This window comes from Molossus molossus, unplaced genomic scaffold (genome assembly GCF_014108415.1).
Source record: "Molossus molossus isolate mMolMol1 unplaced genomic scaffold, mMolMol1.p scaffold_m16_p_19, whole genome shotgun sequence".
Classification (NCBI taxonomy): Eukaryota; Metazoa; Chordata; class Mammalia; order Chiroptera; family Molossidae; genus Molossus; species Molossus molossus.
Window position 1 is genome coordinate 31,258,218 of NW_023425354.1, and position 19,465 is coordinate 31,277,682.

General features: G+C 41.4%; 1 protein-coding gene across 8 annotated transcripts in view; it reads right to left on the bottom strand.

Annotated features, from left to right (window-relative positions):
* The window catches only part of STAT3 (signal transducer and activator of transcription 3), a 63,993-nt gene that overhangs the window by 23,766 nt on the left and 20,762 nt on the right, over positions 1–19,465 (bottom strand). For all 8 annotated transcript variants that reach the window (XM_036269550.1, XM_036269555.1, XM_036269554.1 and 5 more), the window contains exons 2-3: positions 2,339–2,489; positions 801–945 (exon numbers count right to left, since the gene is read on the bottom strand). In XM_036269550.1, the coding sequence (XP_036125443.1) occupies positions 801–945; positions 2,339–2,466 (273 nt within the window). In that variant the 5' untranslated portion in view covers positions 2,467–2,489. The remainder of the gene's footprint in view (positions 1–800; positions 946–2,338; positions 2,490–19,465) is intronic.

Sequence of the window (19,465 nt, forward strand, 5' to 3'; positions counted from 1 at the left end):
CCAGAGCATCCAATTATGGCCAAACTTTTAACATTTAAAAGTAAGAGTTGCGCCCAGCCGGTGTGGCTCAGTGGTTGAGAGTAGACCCATGCACCAAGAGTTCACCAGTTCGATTCCTGGTCAGGGCACATGCCCAGGTTGTAGGCCCAATCCCCAGTGCGGGGCATGCAGGAGGTGGCCAATGGATGTTCTCTCATCAGTGTTTCTCTCTCTCTTTCCCACTCCCTCTAAAATCAATAAAGAAAAATAAATAAATAAATAAATAAATAAATAAATAAATAAATAAATAAATAAAAGTAAGAATTGCCCAGCCGAAGTGGCTCAGTTGGTTGAGCATCATCCTGTCCAAAGCGTTGCTGGTTCGATTCCCAGTCAGGGAACATACCTAGGTTTGACGTTCAATCCCCAGTCGGGGCTCATACAGAATGCAATTGATCAATGTTTCTCTCTCTCTTTTTCTCTCCCTTACTCTCTCTAAGCATGTCCTCAGGTGAGGATTAAAAACATAAATAAATAAGTCATCTTCCTATGAGGGGATCTGGTTACAATCATGTTATTAACATGCTAATATAATAGTAACATAACAATCACATTATTACTTCAATTGAGGAAAGAAGTGAACTTCACATAATGATGCTCATGGGCATGTATACAGAGATTTGGAAAAGGGCTAATTACTTCTCCTTTTATTTAAAGTTCAAGATAGGTGCTCATTATTTAGCCAAATGAGGAAAAAAAAAAAAAAACTTCCAGGAAAGAAAGCTAAAACCCTTCTCTTATACTTCAGTTTCTCATCACACCTGAAGGAACTGCTTGATTCTTCGCAGATTGTGCTGATAGAGAACATTTGATTCTTGTAGGAAGCGGCTGTACTGCTGGTCAATCTCACCCAAGAGATTATGAAACACCAAAGTGGCATGTGATTCTTTGCTGGCTGCATAAGCCCTAGGAAAAGGAAGAATAATAAAAAATGATTCTGAAACCTACACACACACACACACACATTCAGCATCAAGGAGGAAAAAACAATACTTTAACCCACTCATCATTTTAGATTTATCTTGCTCAGCAACAATAAATATAAGCTACTTAATAATTATAAACAATTATTCTAAATATTGTTAGCCACTGCCATAATCTATACTTATAAAATATTTGAGTGAAGTGGACTGATATGTTGTTTTGCTTTGAATTCTTGGTCAAGCCCAGTTGGTGTGGCTCAGTGGTTGAGCATCGACCCACGCACCAAGAGGTCACTGGTTTGATTCCTGATCAGGGCACATGCCCAGGTTGTAGGCTCAATTCCCAGTAGAGGGCATGCAGGAGGCAGCCAATTGGTGTTCTTTCTCATCAATGTTTCTATCTCTCTCTCCCGCTTCCTTCCTCTCTCTCTAAATGCAATAAAAAAAAATTTTTTTTTTCTCAGTACTTAAAAACTAATAAATTGCCCTGACCAGTTTGGCTCAGCGTTTAGAGCGTCGGCCTGCGGTCCAGAGAGACCCGGGTTCGGTTCCCGCTAAGGGCATGTACCTCGGTTGCAGTTTGTCCCTGGCCCTGGTTGGTTGTGCAGGTGGCAGCCACTCGATGTGTCCCTTTCACATCGATGTTTCTCTCTCTCCCTCCCACTCTATCTGAACAAAAAAATGGAAAAATGTCCTAGGGTGAGGATAAAAAACAAAACAAATAAATTATCGGTCAACTCTGTGGTCGGATTATTAGTAGTAAATAAGCAATCCCAGGGTAGGATGGCCTATCTCCAATAGCTCTGAATCCCGCCCTGGCACTTTGCCAAATTCTGGAAAAGCTAAGCCATAGGCCTGAATTAAACCAAAATTAATAGGTGAATCTGAACATGTTAAAATAAAAAAAAAAATAGATGCTGAAATTCTATGCCATTATCTCCTCTATGAACAAGTCTATTTCTCTTACTGTTTCTCCTTTAATTAAAAGAAAGTCAGAAGTAAGGACCCAAACTTCTACCCATAACAGAATCCTCATTCAGATAAAAAAAATATTTGTAGCACGTCTCTGAAGTATCAGAACACACTGAGGATCTCACCAAGTCAGTGGCATCCAAATCAGTACTGAAAATATCTACCAGCAAGCAGGCTGTTTGACCTGTTTGACGTGCCAAAAGGTAGCTGCTGGTGCGTGTTTCTAATACAGAAAATGTTTATACAAGGCTGAGTAGCTCTTTATCTCCTGATCTCTTTTACCCCATCACCTGTACCCATACATTTTTTTCAATGAAATAGCACAAAGTTAAGCTAGAGCAGATCATGCTTCTTGATGCAAACCAAAACCTAGCAATTTGGGGAGTTTCTCGAGAAGGACTTACCAATCTTGGCTCTCAATCCAAGGGGCCAGGAACTGCCGCAGCTCCATTGGGAAGCTGTCACTGTACAGCTGATGAAGCTGCTCCAGGTACCGTGTGTCGAGCTGCTGTAGCTGATTCCATTGGGCCATCCTGCTGGAATCAGGGGTCCCAACTGTAAACCAGAGAGTTTGGATGGTCACCACAAGCCCCGGTAGGATAAACAATCTGGAAATACCCTATCTACCCAACACATGTGTCAGGTCTGTGATTAGGGATAAAAGATGTGTTGAAAAGGATCCTGCATGTCTCTGCCAGTTTAGAACAACACATACACATTCACAATCTCTATTTCTGGAACCACATCACAGCTTCTTCTAAACTAGATGATGATGTGGGCAAGTTCCATAATTATCTACCAGAGGTATGTGAAGTTGAAAAACTACTTCTAAAATTCTACTTCCTCATCTATAAAATAGAGATCATAATTCCCACCCTTCAGGGCTATTGGGATAATATTTCTAAAGCACCCAGTTCAGTGCCTACCTTACAACAGACACTCAAAGGTGTCAATTCCTTTCTTTCCACCCTACATCCCTTTTAAGTGAACTGGGAGGTATATGAACTAAGACCAAAATGTGGGGTGTGGATGTTCAGGGACGACAGAGAGCTAATTCCAAGACTACAGGTTTAAGACTATAAGCAAGGATCTGCCTGGGATTTTCCCACTCAACAAGAAGTAAATTTGTCTTATACAGTTCTCAGTCTGGGATGAGAGAGAAGAGAAGCTAAATACCAGGCATCTGCACTGTCCTCAGGTAAATGAATATCCCAGGCAAATGTTCAGGTATGGCAAACAAGCCTGGCAAACCACCTTTAGTCCTCTTTCTGAATAGCAACAATGACCAAGTAATCTTAAGAAGTTATACAAATAATTACAAGTAATAGCCAAAGACAAAGGAATGTATAGATCAAGGTATATTGAGACAGTTCTCTAAGATAGTGAGAACATTTAATGAAAGACTGAATACATACAAACACATACACTTAACTGGCCTTTTTTTTTAAACTTATCTTTATGGTTGAATGTATCACAGATGTCCCCCTCCCCCCCGAACCCCTCCTCCCAAACCCTGCCCCTCTCTTGCTTTCCCCACACTGTTGTCTGTGTCTATTGGTTATGTATATATGCATATAAGTTATTTGGTTTCTCTCCTCCCATCCCACCTCCCCCCTTCCCTTTGAGGTTCAACAGTCTAACAACCAATTTGTACTTCTTATTCCCTTCATCACTGTCACCCAACTCCCCTCCCATCTGGCAACCAACAAAATTTCTCTGTATCTATGAGTCTGTTTCTGTTTTGCTTGCTCATTTTGTCTGTAGATTTGTTTTTTTATTAATTTATTTTTGTTACAGATGTTTCTCCTTTCCCCCCCACTGATTCCCCCCTCCCCCTCCCTCCCTGCCCTGTCCCTATAGATTTCATTGTTGATAGATATGTATTTATTGCCATTTTATTGTTCATATTTTTTTATCTTCTTCAAGAGGACCCATCAACATTTCATATAATACTGGTTCAATGGTGATGAACTCCTTTAGCTTTTTCTTGTCTGGGAAACTCTTTATATGTCCATCGATTCTAAAAGACAGCTTTGCAGAATAGAGTAATATTGGTTATAGGTTCTTGCTTTTCATCACTTTGAATACTTCTTGCCACTCCCTCATGGCCTGCAAAGTTTCTTTTGCGAAATCAGCTGATAGCCTTATGGGAGCTCCATTGTAGGTAACTAACTGCTTTTCTCTTGCTGCTTTTAAGATTCTCTCTTTGTCTTCAACCTTTGGCATTTTGATGATGATGTGTCTTGGTGGACCTCTTTGGGTTCATCTTGTTTGGAACTCTCTGTGCTTCCTGGACTTGTATGTCTGTTTCCTTTACCAAGTTAGGGAAGCTTTCTGTCATTATTTTTTAAATAGGTTTTCAATTTCTTGCCCTCTCTTCTCCCTGGCACTCCCATGATGCGAATGTTGGTATGCTTGAAGTTATCCCACAGGCTCCTTATACAATCCTCATGTTTTTGGATTCTTTTTTTCTTTTTGCTGTTCTGATTGGGTGTTTTTTGCTTTCTTGTATTCCAAATTGATGGTTTGCTTCTTGGCGTCACCTATTCTACTATTGATTCCCTATTTTTTTTTTTTTTATCCTCACCTGAGTACATTTTTCCATTTTTTGTTCAGATAGAGTGGGAAGGAGAGAGAGAGAAACATCAATGTGAAAGGGACACATCGAGTGGTTGCCACCCACATGACCCAACCAGGGCTGGGGACAAACTGCAACCGAGGTATGTGCCCTTAGCGGGACCCGAACCCGGGTCTCTCTGGACCACAGGCTGATGCTCTAACCACTGAGCCAAACTGGCCCGGGCTGTAAAGTATTCTTTATTTCAGTTATTGCATCCTTCATTTCTGACTGGTCCTTTATTATGCTCTTGAGGCCCTCACTAAGTTCATTGAACATCTTTATAAGCAGTTTTTTGAACCCTGCATCTGTTAGATTGCTTATCTCCATTTCATTTAGTTCTTTTCCTGGAGTTTTATTCTGCTCTTTCATTTGGGACGTTTCTTTGTCTCCTCATTTTGACTGCCTCCCTGTGATTGTTTCTATGTATTAGGGAGAGTTGCTAAGTCTCCTAGGCTTCCCAGGATGGCCTCTTGTAGTAGGTGTCCTGTAGGGTTCAGTGGTACAGCCTCCCCGATCACCTAGCTGGACCCTCATGTGGACTTTACACCCTTCTGTTGTAATTGAATCTTGATTGCTGTTGGCATATTAGTGGGAGAGTTTTAATCAGGCTGGTCAGCTGCAAGGACTGGCTGTGCCCACGAACCACTGACCTCTGACTACCTTGGATGATCAGCTGTGCAGGGGTACCACCACACAGGGCAAGACTTACCTTAGCAGTGCTCTGGTACCCCTTGAGTCCATTCCTTGAATGTGTCACTTGTGGAGGTGGTTGGGTAGTGGTGCTTCAATATGGTCTGAAGCTGTCCACTGGGTGTGCTGGCTCTGAGGCAAGGTCAGTCACTGCCTGTGTTCTACCCAGGGTCACCAGGCATAAGCTACAAAGTGACCTGCAAGATGGCTGCTTTTTGTGCTGAGCTTGGAGGTGCCAAGACAAAGTCAAGCTGTGAACCAAGGCTGGCGGCTTCTAGTTCCAGGTCTGGGGCCACTTAGCAAGAGGTATGGGGCTTGCTGTGGCCAGATGCTGCTTGTTTGAGAGAATCTAGAAAAATCTGAAGCAGGAGCCAAAACAGGCCAATCCTATGGTAAAGCCACTGAAAATAGTTTGGGTGGGCCTGAAAGTTGGGTGGGGCAGGGCCTCAGGGAATCACCAGGGCTGGGCAAACAGTATGAGCTTGATTACTGGAGTTCCAACTATGGCGGCCATATAGGCATATGGCCTGTGAGGGAAGGACTCACCAAAGGAACAATGGCCTCTACCAGCACATCTGTCCAGAAGAAAGTTGCCTCTCCAGGCCTCGCCCCAATGCCAAACAACTCAGTTCTTCCCCACATGTCTGGTGCCTTTCAAGCTGCCTCCCCTCTGCGCTGAAGATCAGAGGGAGCTGGTCCAAGTAAGTCTGTGCTCAGGCCATTTAAAAGCAGCTGCCTGGGGCTCCCTCAGCCTCAGTTCCTGCTGGTTTTAACAGCCAGAAGTTACGGGGACTTCTCTTCCTGGCACTGGAACCCTGAGCTGGGCAATTGGTATGGGACCAGCCTGTCCGCCTGCACCCCTCCTACCAGTCTCAATGTGGCTGCTTCTTTAATTTTGTAGTGTAGGACTTCCATTCAGCTCAATTTCAGGCAGTTATAAAGGATGGTTGTTCTGTAGTTTAGCTGTAATTTTGATGTGGTTGTGGGAGGAGGCAATACCGTGTTTACCTATGCCGCCATCTTGACCAGAAGTCCTCTTTTTTTTTTTTATACTCACTCAAGGACATTTTTCCTTTTTTTTTGGTTCAGATAGAGTAGGAGGGAGAGAGAGAGAGACAGAAACATCGAGTGGTTGCCACCGGCACGACCCAACCACGGCCGGGGACAAACTGCAACCGAGGTACATGCCCTTAGCGGGAACCGAACCAGAGTCTCTCTGGACCGCAGGCCAACGCTCTAACCATTGAGACAAACCGGCCAGGGCCGGAAGTCCTCTTAACTGGACTTCTTGGTTTATTTATTTCTCAGAGTAGGCTACATGCTACATGCTGAAGCAACTGTAACCAGGGTGTGTATTACCCTTAAAAAGAAAGCAAAGGCCACTAGAACTCTCTTAAAATATTTGCATTAGAGCCCTGTCCAGTTTGGCTCGGCAGTTAGAGCGTCTGCCTGTGGACCAGGGAGTCCCGGGTTCAATTCTGGCCAAGGGTACATACCTCGGTTGCGGTTCATCCCCAGCCCCCGGTTGGGGTTGTGTGGGTGGCAACCAATCAATGTATCTCTCTCACATTGAGGTTTTTCTCTCTCTCTCTCTCTCTCTCTCTCTCTCTCTCTCTCTCTCCCCCTCCTACTCTGTCTGAAGATAAATGTAAGAATATCCTTGGGTGAGGATTAAAAGATATATATAGAAAGAGATATATCTATATATCTAGATCTAGATCTAGATCTAGATATTTGCATTAGAGCCATGTTAAAATTCAGGACCTGATTTGCATAGAAATCTGTATAATATGCCAATTTATGTAGATTCTACTGTAATGTGAATATACCAAAACTCTAGATCCGCCATATTGAAATATGGTAGCCACTACCCAAGTGTGGCTGGTTCAAACTGAGATATGCTTTAAGTGTAAAATACAAAGTAGATTTTGAAGACTTCATACAAAAAAAAAGTAAAATATCTCATTAATATTGAAATGATGATATTTTGGATATATTGGGGAAACTATATTATTAAAACAAATTTCATCCATTTCTTTTTATTTCTTTTAATATAGCTACTAGCAACTTTAACATTATACATGTGACTTGCATTCTACTTTTATTGGACATTGCTGCTCTTATGTAACCAAAAAGCTGTCGTTCTTCTAACAAAGGATTTAAAGAAACAGACACCTAATTTTCAAAATTTACTCCATTGTTATAAACTGCCTATCTTGGACACAAATGTAGAGCCATCACAGTCTGCTCCCTGAAGTTCAAAGGTGAAACCATAAAGCAGCAGCCTCCCATTATATCTGACTACAGATTAACATTGGGGTCATGCATGAATATTTGCATTTTCAAACTAATATACCATTAACAAGTTACAAGTTGTTGAAAATTGTCCACTTCATTTCTAGTCCATAACTCAGAGGGATTTTGTTGGTGTTGCTGTTTTGATTTTAGTTGGGGTTTTACTGAATAGTACAGTAATTGTGGTATTCTTAAACCAAAAACCAGTTAATAGTTTTTCCCATAAAATTAAAGCACTAAAAATTACTCATGTTATGTTCTACTTACTGTATAATCACTGTAGGTAATATTGCAATAGCTATTATATATATGTACGTATGTTTAATTGTTGTAAATTAAAGCCAAAGAACAGGCAGCATTTTCAAGGAGGACATGGGCAAGGAGTCAGATAGTGATCTCCTTATTGGCTGTTTAGCTACAAACCATATTTAACCAACAGGGGCCACAGAGCAATCAGATCAAATGCTCTTCATAACAAGAGCATATCCCAAAGAGATCACTAGTCAAATTGTCTAGGAAAACCATTGCCAACTAACTTTGTAGTAATGGTTTTACTGGAAAAAAGATTTAAAAGAGCCAACTTTATTTCACAATATCAATTTTGGTTTTTCAAATTACAAGTTAATCTAAAGAACCCCACTAAATTCTTTTATTATTATTATTATTATTTTAAATTGATTGACTTTTCTGTGTGTGAGAGAGAGAGATCAATTTACTGTTCCACTTATTTGTGCAATCATTGGTTGATTCTTGTGTTTGCTCTGACCCAAGATCAAACCTGAAAAGTTGGAGTTTCAGGATAATGTGGGGTGATGCTCTAACCAACTGAGCTACCCAGCTAGGGCCCTTCACTAAATTCTAACTAAAATATTTCTTATCTATGGAATAATTCTAAGCCTGTGATTCAATAACCACTTTCACTGAACCCCAGAACAAAGAAAGTGATTTGCACAACAATTTATTTTATTTTATTTTTTTAAATCCTCAACCGAGGACATTTTTCCATTTTTTGTTCAGATAGAGCGGGAGGGAGAGAGAGAGGAAGAGAGAGAGAGAGAGAAACATCGATGTGAAGGGACACATCGAGTGGCTGCCACCCACACAACCAACCAGGGCCGGGGACAAACTGCAACCGAGGTACGCGCCCCTAGCGGGAACCGAACCCAGGTCTCTCTGTACCGCAGGCCGACGCTCCAACCGCTGAGCCAAACCGGCCAGGGCTGCACAACAATTTAAATGCCAACTACCATTCTGGGTGCACAGGAGAGAAGTCAATTCACTTCATACAGTGGCTGGCTTAGGGCATGACACAGGGCTTAATTCTCTCAAGATGTTTACTAAATTTAGGTTAGAAGATAGTAAATGTTAGCATATGAAGAAAAGTATGATACTGTTTTCTACAACCGAAGAGAAAAGAAAAATGAAACTAAATCACCAAAGACTTTCTGGACTTTTCAAAACAGGAATTTCTCAACCCCTTGGGGATAACTTTACCAACAAGTCATAAGGCAAATAACTATTGTCTAATGGGGAACTTATTACTGTAAAGATCACTAAAAAAGTTTGTCCAAAATCACAGTTCTCATTTATATACTTCAATCTAAAGTAACCAAGGGCAAGTTGAGAAACACAAGCCAGGACCACTTACCAAAGGGTTTCATTACATCATTTCATAAAACTTCTTTTAAAAATAAGACTTGTATTTCACATCCATGCACCAGTGGGTTTATGATAGGGGCCAGGGCTGGAGGGGGAAAAGTGAGGAGAGGGAGGAAAACCAGGCACATCCAGAACAGAAAGTGATCTCACGATAATTTCTGTTTCACCTTGCAATATGTCATGCAATGTTTCTTTGGGTGTTGCCATACTCTATATTAGAAATGCCTTTATCTTAAATAAAGCATACTTATATTTCATCTGTTGCCTACACTAAGCTCCTCTTTGCTGTCAGGAAAGGCTCAGTAGCTAAGGCAATCAAAAATATAAAGTAACATAGAAATATACTTGCACTGCCCGGCTGATGTGGCTAAGTGGGTTGAGCATTGTCCCATGAACTGAGAGGTCCTGGTTTGATTTGCAGCCAGGGCACATTACTGGTTGCAGGCTTGATCCCCAGTGGGGGGCATGCAGGAGGCAGCCAATCTGTTTCTCTCTCACATTGATGTTTCTATCTCTCTCTCTCTAAAAAATCAATTAAAAACACATAAAAAATAAATATTAAAAATAAAGAAATATACTTGCATGAATTTCTAGTAAAACCAGTTCTTATAAGACGATATTTTTAGCCCCGGCCAGGTAGCTCAGTTGGTTAGAGCATCATCCCAATATGCCAAGATTGAAGGTTCAAGCCCTGGTCAGGGCACATACAAGAATCAACCAGTGTATAAACAAGTGGAACAATGAATCAATCTTCTCTCGCTCTCTCATCAACAAGCAGAAAAAAAAATTGTTTTTGAGAAGATATTTTTAAAAGATTATAAAAGTAATAATTCTTTTTATTTTACTGTGGAAATTTGCTAGGGGAAAAAACAAAAGATAAAGTCACCCATACCCTACTATCTAAAACTATAACTGACATAGTGGTCTAGTAATTCCTTTTATCTATCTCAAGAGTGTGTATATATATTTTATTTCTTTTTAAAAGTCAGGACCATTGTATTTTTACAGCTCTGTATTCTCTTTTAAAGCTTATTATATAGTAAACATTTTTATATACAAAGATATTTTTGTTTAAGACCCGTAAAAACAACTACTGGTTTCTATTAGTGTTTTCAGTATAATCCTGCTAACCCCACTGAGGGCTAATAAATTTACTTATATTTGCAAGCTCTAATTCATTTCTCACATCACATTCCAAAAATAATATGAGGTAGCTGCAAAATCCTTAAATTAGGGAGGAGGAAAATTAAAAGGCAATTAATTCTAGACAAAGACACTCAACCTTTATGAAGCTTTCATTGTAGGATTAAAGGTGTAATGAATGACTGGAAGTCCACACTTAAATATTATTTATTTATTTATTTTTTATCCTCACCCAAGGACATTTTTCCATTTTTTATTCAGACAGAGCAGGAAAGAGAGAAAGGAAGAGAAAGAGAGAGAGAGAAACATCGACGTGAAAGGGACACATCAAGTGGCTGCCACCTGCACAACCAACCAGGGCCAGGGACAAACTGCAACGGAGGTACATGCCCTTAGCGGGAACCGAACCCGGGTCTCTCTGGACCGCAGGCCGTCGCCCTAACCGCTGAGCCAAACCGGCCAGGGCCACACTTAAATATTAAAGCTTTGACTATTTAACCATTGTTAACTTACTCATTCATAATTACCCTAGATGGTAAGACTTTGAAATTTCAAATTAAAAAAACATAATTCAAAATAAGTACTCATGTAGAATAAACATACATTTTCATTGCTTACCTTTATAAGGTTTAAAGACTAGATGTTTGCCTTTTCAATACATCTATATATAAATCTAATTTTAATTTCCTAGAAAGACAAAATGTTAACACCCGAATGCCTAATCTGAACTATACTTATTGTAATACTCAAATATATTCAATTCCAAATAATAGGATTTGCTTTAAAGTCAGAAACCAAGTCTTCCTTGCAAAAATGGACACTGAGATATAAGAGAACTTGAATTCAAGTTACCCACTTATGTGGCAAAATTGAATACATGGAAGAAGTACTAAAATTCTGGGGAGCAGTGCTCGGGGAAATAAAGAAAAGAAAAGAAAACCTAGTGCTCTGATCCTTGAAGGACAGCCAAGATTTTAAATACAAAACCAAAAGAATTAACCCAAATCTAGTGCTCACACAGCTGTCTTTGGGGAAAAGATTCTGAGAACCATGAATTACCAAGACCTCTTATTATTTCAAATCTAATAGTGTTAAGAAACTTAAAAAAAAAGGATGTATTCTCCTTACTCCATTTGGGATAGGCACTATGTTTGATCATATATACTTCAGATTAAAGGAGCAAGAGCCTAAGAAACACAATTCTCTCTAAACTGAAAGTAACACAGCTAGACCACGCTTTGTCGATCACTAAGTGCGCAGTTTATGGTTAAAGCTGCCTGAGAACTGGTCTGACTCTACCTTAAAACCACAAAACAGACCAAATGTGTGCACCACACGGTCTCCTCACTTTGTGACACTTCCACTCCCCAAACCAGACACACTGCTCCAAAGCAGTGGGGGTATGGGGCCAAGGAAACAAACTTATACTGGCTGGGCCAGGGTACAAACCCTGACTACCATTTACCAGCTATTTGTTTGGGAAACATTACTTGACTACTGAACAGGCTTGTTCAGCAGTAAAATGGGGAAGTAGCCCTCTTTTAAGGATTGTTGTAAAAGTGAAAAACAATAGTGGATGTTGACATAGTAAGGTGTTGGGCGTTCCTCACTGCTGTATTGTTCCTCCCCCCATGGCATCCCTTTCATCAGCACTTCTCATGCTAAACGAATTTCCTCAATGCCCTGGGACACACAGATTAATTCCTCAGATTAGCCAAATTAAATTATGTTAGCTGCTATGTAAAACAAACATTGTAATGGGCCTTTGTATCATATCCTAAGGGGGGGATGTTAGTCATGCTGTGATTTGGTGTATGTATGTAAGGGGACAAGGGGAGGACAGAAGGGTTAGGTGGTACCCTAATCAAATATCTCCATTTAGTTCACCTGAGGATAGCGCCAGGTCCTAAAAAGACTGTGGTAAACACTGTAAGTGGCCCACTGTAGTTTGGCTCAGTTAGCTGAAAAGTTTGCGGGTTCAATCCCCCCGTAGGGGCAATGTTTCTTCTCTCTCTCTCTCCCCCTCCCTCCCTCTCCCTCCCTACCCCTCTTTCTCTCTCAAATCAATAAAACATACCTTCAAGTGAGGATTTAAAAAATAATAAAAACAAACACTAAGTGATATCCACATAAAAGAAAAAGATAAAAAATTACCTTGGTTTAAGAACAATCCAAATAGCTTATGATGATGGCTAATATTTATATAGTACTTACTGTGTTACTATATGCCAGACACTGTTTACTCATTTCATCCTCAAGGCAATCCTATGAGGTAGATGCTGTTTTTGTCTCCATTTTACAAAGGAGGAAACTGAGGCACAGAATTTTAAGTGTGTCACCCAAGGTCATATAAGTAGCAAAGGCATGGAGCTGGAATCCTAATCCAAACACAGTAGTCTGGTTTCATAGTTCTTTAAGTAACCCATGATACCAAGTCAATCTGACCTTGACCTTATGGTATTTTAACAGACATATAGTATTAGAACTAGAGGATCTATTAGTCCTGCTGAAACCAGCCCACATCTAGAACGATAGTTTAATTGTATCACTTTTTAAATGGCACGCTAAAAAACAAACACATTCAGGGAGCGACAGTCAGGGTGTAAGGAGTCCGATCGGGGAATCGGAAAGGGGGTTAGCAGAGAAAAAAACTACATTATGGAAGAGTAGTTCTTCAAATACTTGGAGATCTGTACATGAAAGAGTAATCACTTCAGAACTGGAATGTGTTTCCCCATAACATCTCCTGAATTCTGCCATTAGAGTGATTTCCTCTGCATGCAGAGGTTCCAAACCCTGGCTGCAGATTAGAATTATGAGGGCAGATAGTTATTAAAATAAATAAACACAGAGAACTACACCAGATGCCAAATCAGAATTGCTGAGGGTGGGAACCAGGTTTCAATATTTAAAAGCTCTTCAGATGATGTTGAAGTGTGGCCAGACAGACCCTGGGAATAAGAGCAGATGTCAGAGCTCAACTCTGGATGCACATCGGAACTACCAAGAAGCTCTGAGGAGCCTGATGCTGGTCCTTACTCCAGATGGACGGAATGATAATCTCCTGGGTAGGATCCAGGCAGTTGTCATGAAACAGAACACTGTAGAGACTACATAAGGAGACTATGGTGTGAGATGAGGTTGGAGAAGGCTCTCATGTAAGCCACATGAAGAAATATAGAGGATGGTAACGTCTGCAAAGTTTCAAGCAGACAAATGATCATTTGATTTACATTTCAGAAAGATCCCTCAGGATGAAATAATCAAGGTGAGAGTGGCAGTGGCCAGAACTTGGGTAGTGGCCTCAGAAATGTTTTCAAGCGGACATGTAGAGACATTAATGAGGAAGACATCATGGAGCTTGGTGACTGGTTGAAGGGCAAAGGTGACTCAAAGAAAGTGAGGAGTAAGGGACAACCTCCCGGGTTCCTGTTGTGTTTGGTGTTCAAATGGAGGTTAAATGCTCACCCTGAGAAATGTCACAGCAGTAATTCTGATACTGGGAGAGCAACTGGGCTGGACAACCCCTGAAGACTATTCAGTCTATAAATTATGATCCAGTTCCTTTCCCTCAAGATACAATGTTACTGTACCCCAAGAATAAATGCTGCAGTATAAGTAGTAAATTGATATTTAACCAAAAAAGGTCAAGGGTTTGTACACCAACTAGCTGATAAACTCCACCCTTCCCCCAAGAAAAGGAGTAAAAAAAAAATTGACCAGAAATCTGGGGGGCCACATGCAGTTGGGCTACGACAAGAGCTGGGAACTGTCTCCTCACACATGCTTGCCTCCTTCCAGTCCATTTTTTACACTGTAGAGACCTTTTCAAGACACAGACTTTATTTTGCTAATCCCCTACTTAAAAGCCCACTGATGACCTTGCATTGTTCTTAGGCTGAGAAACAAAATATATAATATTAAGTCAGAAGAGTGTTGTGCTTAGAGCATGGATCCTGGGGCCACAGTGCCCAGGCTTAAATCCTGGCTCCACTACTTAGATGGCTGTGAGTGAGTGACAGTTATTTTGCTTCTCTGTGCCTCAGTTTCCTCATCTGTAAAAAGGGGGAGAAAACAGGACTTACTTCACAGAGTCATTGTTAGAACTAAAGAAGTAATGTACACAAAACACTTAGGACACAGTTGGCCAGTCTATAAGTGTGTGTGTGTTATTAATATCACGGTCGGCCTGGCTTGCCCTGCCTTTCTTGCATTGGCTGGCACCAGCCTGTGGGCAGAGCTCCCGGCACTCACTCTGCTCTTTTCTCAGCTGCTCGAACACACAAAGGCCTCCCTCTGCAGGCCCTCCACATATTCCTTCTAGCACCATCACCACTGCTTGGATCCAAGCACTGTGACTCCATAACTCGCACTTGTAACCACTACGCTGAACTGCTGGCTCCACGAGGACACGGAGGGACTTGGCTTTTGCTCACTAGTGTGTCCTCTTCCTCACCTCCAGTATCCAGCAGAGTACCTGGCTTATAACAGGTGCTCAAAAAATGCATCTTGAATGAATAAGCCACTGGTATGAGTTACAACTACATTGATAAACCAGACTGTTCCAGGTAGGACACTGCGTCCAGTAAGAAGTATTCTGAGAAGCAGTCCAACTCTTTCAGTTTTGCTTTTTGAAAAATGCAAAGATTATCCTGCAGTGTCCTTTCAATAACAGTAAAATCATAGCACCAACCCCCAGCTCAAAAATGCAACTAATTTCTAATTGTCCATTGCAAAATCTTCATCCCTGCCTACAGCTCTCCAGCTCCTCAACCAACTTAGGCCAACTCCAGCTCCTCTCTCCAGCCTCAAGATGACTTTCAAAAATGTCCTGTCTCCCATCAAGTCAATTTATCTCTCCCTCCCCCCACCCCCACAGACTTTGTTCCTTTCTCACAGGTATTCTCACCTAAACTGTTTTTCCTCTTGCTGGCATTATATGTCCCTTTCCTGCCAGTGTTAGAGAGGCTTTCCCTAACCCACTTCTAGTCCAGTCACTAGTTTAACTCAGAATGGCCATGGTATTTACATATGCAGCAGGACTTTTTCTTTTTCTTTTATTATTTTTCTTTATTGATTTTAGAGAGAGAGGAAGCGAAAGGGAGAGAGAGATAGAAACATCTATGAGAGAAAACATCAACTGGCTGTCTCCTGCATGCCCCCCACTGGGGATCAGGCCCACAACCTGGGCATGTGCCCTGACCAGGAATCAAACTGGCAACCTCTTGGTGCACGGGTCGATACTCAACCACTGAGCCACACCATCAGGGCCAGCTGAAGCTTTTTCTTGTTTTAATTCCACCTCCTCCATTTGAGGAGAAGCTCTCTGCTGGCAACCCTCATATATCATTCAGATTTAGAGCTTCCAACTAGATATTAGATTTAAAACACCAAACAAACATTTACTTCCTTTATAGTTTTCTTTACTCACACTTGCACATGTACATAAATACTACCTCCACTGCAAAGGTTTCTGCTGAACAGTCACTGATGGCCACAATACTGAAAAGCATGGCACCCATATGGCTCCTGCATCTAGGAAAACAAGATGAGCTCCACCCTGTATGACTGGCTACCTAGAATCTGTAAGTTTTTCCAGAGAAAAGCAAAGCATTCTTCCAATGAACTGTGAATGCTGGTGGACTTACCCTCACAGGAATCAGAGGCAGGCTGCCAACTTTTAAAAACAGAAGTACAGACTTTGAGAAACAATTGTAGGTTGGGCAAGCAAATCATCATGTCATAATTTCCAGGCTTAAAGGCAGCTAATGGGAGAAGGGCAAGTTGCTGGAAAAAGCCCGGGGGTTCTGTTATCTTTGGCCAAAGCTGAAATAAGAGTCATAAAAGCATTTACTGATCTAGAATACCACACAAGTCATTAATATTCTTTTAAGACAGGCAACTGAAATAAAGCAGAGAAAGGAAACTTAAATTTCTGAATCTCAACATCACAAACCCACAATATAGATCAATACTGTTTGAAGAAAAGGAAGAAACTTTTCTCAAATTTATTCTGGTTACTTTCCCTATAAGAGATATTAAGGGCATCCTGGTTGATCAGCATGAAGCAATTTTTAACTGGGACTAAAAGTCCATATCCATGAATCCTGTGTTAGAACTCCTTCCTTCCAAGTAACTGTGGATTGGGGGCAGAACCTCAAATTCAAAGAGCATTTGTAGTGGTTGGTAAACATGGTCCCAAATTCTTTGATACCTGTCCCATTAAAAGAAGGAATCTTGATCCCCTCCTCTTGAACCTGGCTAAGCCCATGACTATCCCAACCAAGACAGTATGACAGAACTATCCACATACATACAACTTCCAAGGCTATGCTGCTTCCACCTGGTTCTCTTAAAAGGCTCATTCTCCAGAACCCAGACAATATCCTGTTAGAAGTCCAAGGCAAAAAGAGAGGCCACGTGGAGGCACTTGGTGTACAGCCCCAGCTGACATCAGCCTTTGACTCATCCCAACCCAAGCACCATATGTGAGTGAAGCAGCAATGACTGCCCCCAGATATTCAAGTCTTCCCAGCTGAGACCCCAGACATTGTGGAGCAAAGACAAGACATCCCTGCTGTACCTATCTAAATCCCAGCCCCAGAATCCGTGAGCATCATAAAATGGTTGCTGCCCTAAATTTGAGGTGTTTATGGCATTTCGTGACTAGGACAACATTTTTACTAACATAATGATAAAATACCACTTTTTTTTTTTTTATCCTCACCCGACGACATTTTTACTTTTTTTTTTTTTTGGTTCAGATAGAATGGGAGGGAGAGAGAGAGAGACAGAAGCATCGATGTGAAAGGGACACATCGAGTGGCTGCCACCCGCACGACCCAACCAGGGTCAGGGACAAACTGCAACCGAGGTACGTGCCCTTAGTGGGAACCAAACCTGGGTCTCTCTCTGGACCGTAGGCTGACACTCTAAAGCTGAGCCAAACCAGCCAAAGCTAGAATACCACTTTTATAGAGTCCAACTTCCATGACAAAAGAATTTGCACTTTCAAAGGAAAAGGTTTTGCTATTAAAAGTATTTCAATAACCCTAGCCGGTTTGGCTCAGCGGTTGGAGGGTCGGCCTGCGGACCAGAGTCCTGGGTTTGGTTCCTGCTAGGGGCACATACCCAGAAAAAAAAAGAAAAAGGGAAAAAAAAGTATTTTAATAGTAACCTCACATTTTCCTCTATGCTCTCACTTTCTAAATGATTCATCCAGTCCCACTTCTTCCAAACAACTATACACTGACAATCCCCATATTTACATCTCCAGCCCTATCCTTCTTCATGGACTCCAGGGTCCTTTATCTAACTGCCTACTCAATATCTCCACTTGGATGTCTAACAATCACCTCAAATATAATGTACCCCAAATTAACCCCTTCATTAAAAACCTCTCCCAGCCAACTTCCCCTCTAATCGTCCCCATTTTAGCAAATAACAACTCCATTCTTGCATGACTCAGGCTAAAAACCTTGAAAATAAGCCTTGATTCCAATCTCTTTCCTCCTCTTCCTCCTTCCTCCCTCTCCCCTCACAATATCAAATCCATTAACAAGTTCTGTTGGTTCTGTCCTCAAAATATATCTAGACTGTGAGCACTTCTCACCACCTGCACTGATAACAATCACCATCATCCCTTACCTAGGTTACTGCCTTTAACTCCCAACTAACTGGTCGTGATGCTCTCACCCTTGTCCCTCTACAGTCTCTTCGCCACATTACAAATCCTTCCCAAATATAAGTCAGATCATTTTATTCGTCTGCTTAAAACTCACTCAGAAAAAAATCCAAACTCCGACCATGGCCCACCAGATAATCCATTTTGCCCCTGGATGCCTCTCTGACCTCCTCTCCCACTGCTATTCCCTTTGCTCACACCTGTCTCCCTTCTGCTTCTGAAACACACTATAGACATTTCTGCCCCAGGCCTTTTGTACTTTCTTTTCTCACCTGGAAAGCTCTTCCTCTGGATAGCTATATGGCTCACTCCTTCACTTCATACAGGTCTCTTCACAAATGTCCCTTGACACCAATCTATCTAAAACAGTACATCTACCTCTGCTGAATTTTTCTTCACAGTATTCATCACCTTCCAATATATGATACAGTTCTTTTTGTTTATCTCCTTTCACCACCACCTGCTAAGGATGTAAGCTCCATAAGAATAAAGACTTTCTTCTGTTCACTGCTACATCCCCAGCACCTAGGATGCTCAAATACTTGTTGAGCAAATGAACAAAAATTAAATATGATTTTAAAAATATCGGTGACATACTTTTTTTTTTTTATCCTCACATTTTTCCATTTTTTGTTCAGGTAGAGTGGGAGGGAGAGAGAGGAACAGAGAGAGAGAGAGAAACATCGATGTGAAAGGAACACATCGAGTGGCTGCCCCCCGCACAACCAACCAGGGCTGGAGACAAACTGCAACCGAGGTACGCGCCCTTAGCGGGAACCAAACCCGGTCTCTCAGGACCGCAGGCCGACGCTCTAACCGCTGAACCAAACTGGCCAGGGCTCGGTGACATACTTTTAACAGAGGAGACTGAAATACTTTAAGAAGCTAATTAATTTCATATAATGGCATAAGCTGATCTTCCTTAAACATGAGCTAATAGGTGCAATAATTCATGCAAATGTACTGTTTGTGACAAAGCAAATATACAGTTTCCCAACAGGAGAATTTATATTAATATATAAGCCTCAAAAGAATTTTAAGCCCTGGCCGGTTTGGCTCAGCAGTTAGAGCATTGGCCTGCGGTCCAGAGAGACCCATTTTTGGTTCCCGCTAAGGTACCTCGGTTGCAGTTTGTCCCCGGTCCTGGTTGGTCGGTCCTGGTTGGTCGTGCGGGTGGCAGCCACTTGATGTGTCCCTTTCACGTCAATGTTCCTCTCTCTCTCTCTCCCTCCCATTCTATCTGAACAAAAAATGGAAAAATGTCCTCAGGTGAGGATAAAAAAAAAAAGAATTTTAAAATATAAGGACTTGCCCATTAATAAACTGTTATATAGTATAGTTGTTTTTCCTTAAATTGCAATAACGAGACTTTAGCACCCTGTTGTCATCGAAAAGAGGACATTTCATGACATGTGCCTATTGGTAGTATTTGAGAATTAA